This window comes from Gavialis gangeticus, unplaced genomic scaffold (genome assembly GCF_001723915.1).
Source record: "Gavialis gangeticus isolate Ggan-Ray unplaced genomic scaffold, GavGan_comp1, whole genome shotgun sequence".
In the NCBI taxonomy this organism is placed as follows: domain Eukaryota; kingdom Metazoa; phylum Chordata; order Crocodylia; family Gavialidae; genus Gavialis; species Gavialis gangeticus.
The window spans coordinates 72,109,461-72,113,501 of record NW_017728993.1 but is presented as its reverse complement, the minus strand read 5'-3'; the positions used below and the strand labels follow the sequence as shown (position 1 = coordinate 72,113,501).

The following is a 4,041-nucleotide window of genomic DNA, read 5'->3' as shown; positions in this document are numbered from 1 at the left end:
GCCCCCACTGCTAGACTGCTGCAGTGGGTAGAGGGTGCAGGAAACTCTCAGGGCTGCTTCAGCAGTCTAGCTGGCACAAGGGGTTGTGTCCCCAGGTACCAGTGGGCAGGGGCCTAGAAGCTCCTGAGAACTAGTAGCCCTGAGCTACTTGCCAGGGCAGCTTTTTATACTGCTGGGGCCAGGACAGGTGCTGGCCCTGGGCTCTAGCTCCCCCTGGCTGAAGATCCAGGAGGAGCCAGGCAGGGTTAATGTGCCCCAAGTGGCACAATTTGCTCCGCAACAAAGCAAAAAGCCCCTGGCTCAAATTTGCATCACTTCTATTTGGGCTGCTGCAAGCGCACGGGCTTGCACGTGTGGACATGCCCTCGAAGACCAATTCTCTTCAATCCCAAACTTGGTATCTTAGATGCAAAGGCATGAGGCCTACTGGGAAGGGCAAAGAACGGGGAAGTAACATTCCAAGCTTCTGGCTGGCAGGACCTCACCCACCCAGCACTGTGCTGCTGGTGTAGGACCATGGAATTCATCCTGCATCCCACTGTGACTGGCATCTGAGCAGAGCTCTCATAAAAGTAAAGTGGCTTCAAGAACAAAGACAACAGAAGCCTTGTGATTTTCAGTCAGGTGTCAACCAAACCCTGTCCCTACAACAGTCAGTGTTGCATTTACCTTTCTGGGATCCACATAGTTATTCCCCCCAAAAGTAGTACAGCTGTGATATTTCATTAGTCCATTCAACGACTCAGGCTTTTGCTTGAACAGCCATATCTGGAAAGGGTAGCATAAATCTGTGGTTAGAGTCCAGCCTGTCCCAACAGCCATTCTAGTAAAACCCTAGGCAGCCCACCAGCACACAAAGGGAAAATAACCCCACTACACACTACTCCCAGTTCTCACATCATCTGAGGCACAGACTGCCCAGTTTCTCACATCAGGTCCTTGACTAAGGTAGTGGGATCATGGACTGTGCTGATCCCAACACTATGCACATGCAAAGCCTTCTGAAAGATGCTCTAGTGTTCAGTGCAAGTGGCTTCTTATTCCCAGTCACTGCAGAAGTCCCTAGTTGAAATTCTGTGGCCTATATTACAAACCACTACTCTGATCGCATGCAAAAGAGGCATTCTGGCCTGGAGTCCATACATGCCAGCCATTGGTAGGGCACGACCAGACATTTATTTCATAAGTGAGGGTAAGTTCTGGGAAAGAGAGGCTCTGAGAAAGAGGGGCTCTCTGAAGTGCTTTATTTGTGGTGGGTGAGGAAAACAGGGGTGGGGATGGGCAGTAAGACTGCCATCTGCTGGGAAAAACTTGTCCACCAGCTTGGTATCATGGCACTCTGAGAAACTATTTACAGTGATGAGCAGCAGTGCATCCACCATTCATCTGCAAAGGAGACATCCATCAGCACATGGTCCCCAGGAACTGGGGCACTTGGGAGGAAACCCCCACTACTCCTATTTGCAGCCTATAACTGAAGTCACAAACTGAATACTTACGTGGGCTTCTGACCCATTGTGCGGTGTTAGTGTGTAAGTCTTGGTGACCAAACGTATCTGAGAGAGAGAGATAAAAGAAAAGGCTATTAAGCTTGCCAGGCCCACACCTTGGCCCTGGGGGCCAAGACAGAGCTACCTGGAGCAGATGGCTGGGCTGCATGTATATGAAACGTGGAAAGCTAAGAGCAGAGAAGGAAAAAACAGGACCACAAAGGGACATCGCATGGGCAGGAAGAAAGGAAGATGGCGGTAGTGGGGAAACGACAGTTTGTGAAGAAGCTGTTTCCCCCCACAAAAGTACAGAGTAAGCTTTGAAAGAAAATAACGTCAGAAACCTGGAAACTTCAGTGCTAAGTTGAGATCTCTTGCAAAGCTTTGTGAAAGTGTAGGACAATTAACTTCAGAGAAGCTTTTCAGAGGCACAAGTTGCTGGCCTTACTGTGCTGCCACTGGGGGCTTTGCCATACACCAGAGCTAAATATTTTTCAAAATCCCAAGCTAACTACTTCAAGCATTGCTCCCACTTGCAAGTGCCTCTGCTTTGGACTGCCCGATGTTAGCTCTGTTTGCCTGGCACCTGTAGTACTGAAAACACGAGCCCAGGACAATTCTAACCACAAGGCTCTTGGAAATAACCCAAGAATTCCAGAGTTATTAGACTCACTAGCCATAGGATGGGCATAAGCAGCTTCCAGATGAAACATGGCATAATTCCATATGTCAAGTTAGTTGTCACGATACCTGGACAAACAACACTGGAATACAGATTCTGCAAGAGAAAGAGGGAGGAGACAAACAGACCACAATATTACATGGACTGACAAAGTGGCTCACCCCTTCTAGACACCTCACCATGCAGAGTGGAAGGGTGCCTTGACCTGAGGTGATAAATCTTCCACCAAGAAAATCACGCAGACTAGCACTGAGAAAGGGAAATGGACAATTACTGTAGCATTTTGGGCCCATGGTAGAAGACTCCAGCTCTTGCCTGAGAGTCTCATGTGGGATGCTGATCAGCTCCCATGCCAATTACACCTGATGTTTATGCCCCATCTGAAGTAACTGAATGGGCTAAGAATTCTTAATTGGACTGTAAAGAAAGTTTGACTGTAAAGCCTCCTAGTGGAAGACTTAAGAGGAAGCAGCCAGTAGACTGCAGAGCACGTGTCATCAGCTCCTGTGGTCAAAGACATTTGAGGGGCTCTGCTGCTGTGTTCTGTACTGGTTACCCTCTGGTAGTGGTTTTCAAAGGGTAACTGTGCGCGCGCGCGCACACACACACACACACACACACACACACACACACACACACACACACACACACACACTCTCTCTCTCTCTCTCTCTCTCTCTCTCTCTCTAGGTCCAAGGTCATGATCACAGGGGACAGAGAACAGCAAGATCAATATCTTAAAGCAGAGCTGTCCAACTTCTGAGCAAACCACCTTCCCCCAGCCATTGCATGAGATCCCCCTGCTACCCAGGCTGCACAGCTCCACCCCCAAGGGTGGAGGTAGAAAACAGCAGCTGGATGAGGCAGAAGCCCAGAGATCTTGGCAAGTAGTGTGGTAGAGGGGAGTGGTGGCTGGGTGGGAGCTCACAAACTACAAATTAACTCCTCATAGCCTGCATATGGCCTGTGGGCCAGGAGTTGGAAGACTACGTCTTAAAACAAAGTTACAGCCACAACCAACAACCTTTACTTCGATTAAATTTTTCTGCCAATGTTTCTTCTCAAATGGCAAACCCCACAAATAGATAAGACTTGCACCAAATATACCCATCTCATCCTGCCAACCACAGCGCTAGGTGAATCTCAGCATAGAGAAGCTTTCATATTCCCTAGACCATAAACCAAAGAACATTTCTGTATCATCATACTAACCTTAGTTATGAGCATGGCACATTAGTATAAAAGGCCCATTTGCCTTTTTCTGTCAATGTGTCAAGCAGTCAAAAAAATAGTGGGTCTTCAGTGAGGCAACTGCCTCCAGTCCCACCCATTTCTCTCCCCTCCCAGATCTGAACCATGCATGGACCTGGCACTGCACATCCAGCTTGTGAAGCAAAAACGTTGGGCACCACTGCATTACAGCGATGCCACCATACCTGCTTATTAAAATGCCTGTTCAGGGCCAAACTTGTGAGGTCAGTGGCATACTTGGAAGAACTGTATGCCTCTTTGCCTTTCTTGTGCTGGTAGTCATCAAGGCTAAAAGCACACCTCCTGGCATTGGCAGAAGAGGTCCAAATGAGCAGAGATGGCTTTTCAGAGCAACATAGCAGAGGCTCCAGCTGACGAACCTGTGAAGGCAAGAGTGTTACCTTTCAGCTGGTACCTCGTTATGCACAGGTACCTGAACTATACCTGATTGAAAACTCTTACCCTATACAAGCCCATTTCTCAGTAACACTAATATGGAGTGCATGTTTCAACTAAAAACCATGTAATTTTGTACACAAGGAGAATTGCCTCACAGGGGTGTGTCTCACCCAGAATCAAGCCAAGAGCATTTCAGCACGTCTGGCTGTATTCTGGTAC

The 4,041-nt window shown here is 48.3% G+C and overlaps 1 protein-coding gene across 2 annotated transcripts in view; it reads right to left on the bottom strand.

The window, feature by feature from the left end:
- HSD17B7 (hydroxysteroid 17-beta dehydrogenase 7) overlaps positions 1 to 4,041 on the bottom strand; it is a 21,876-nt gene that overhangs the window by 3,625 nt on the left and 14,210 nt on the right. For both annotated transcript variants that reach the window (XM_019502012.1, XM_019502011.1), the window contains 4 exons: positions 3,609 to 3,803; positions 2,164 to 2,268; positions 1,500 to 1,556; positions 670 to 768 (listed from right to left, as the gene is read on the bottom strand). In XM_019502012.1, coding sequence (XP_019357557.1) covers positions 670 to 768; positions 1,500 to 1,556; positions 2,164 to 2,268; positions 3,609 to 3,803 — 456 coding nt within the window. The remainder of the gene's footprint in view (positions 1 to 669; positions 769 to 1,499; positions 1,557 to 2,163; positions 2,269 to 3,608; positions 3,804 to 4,041) is intronic.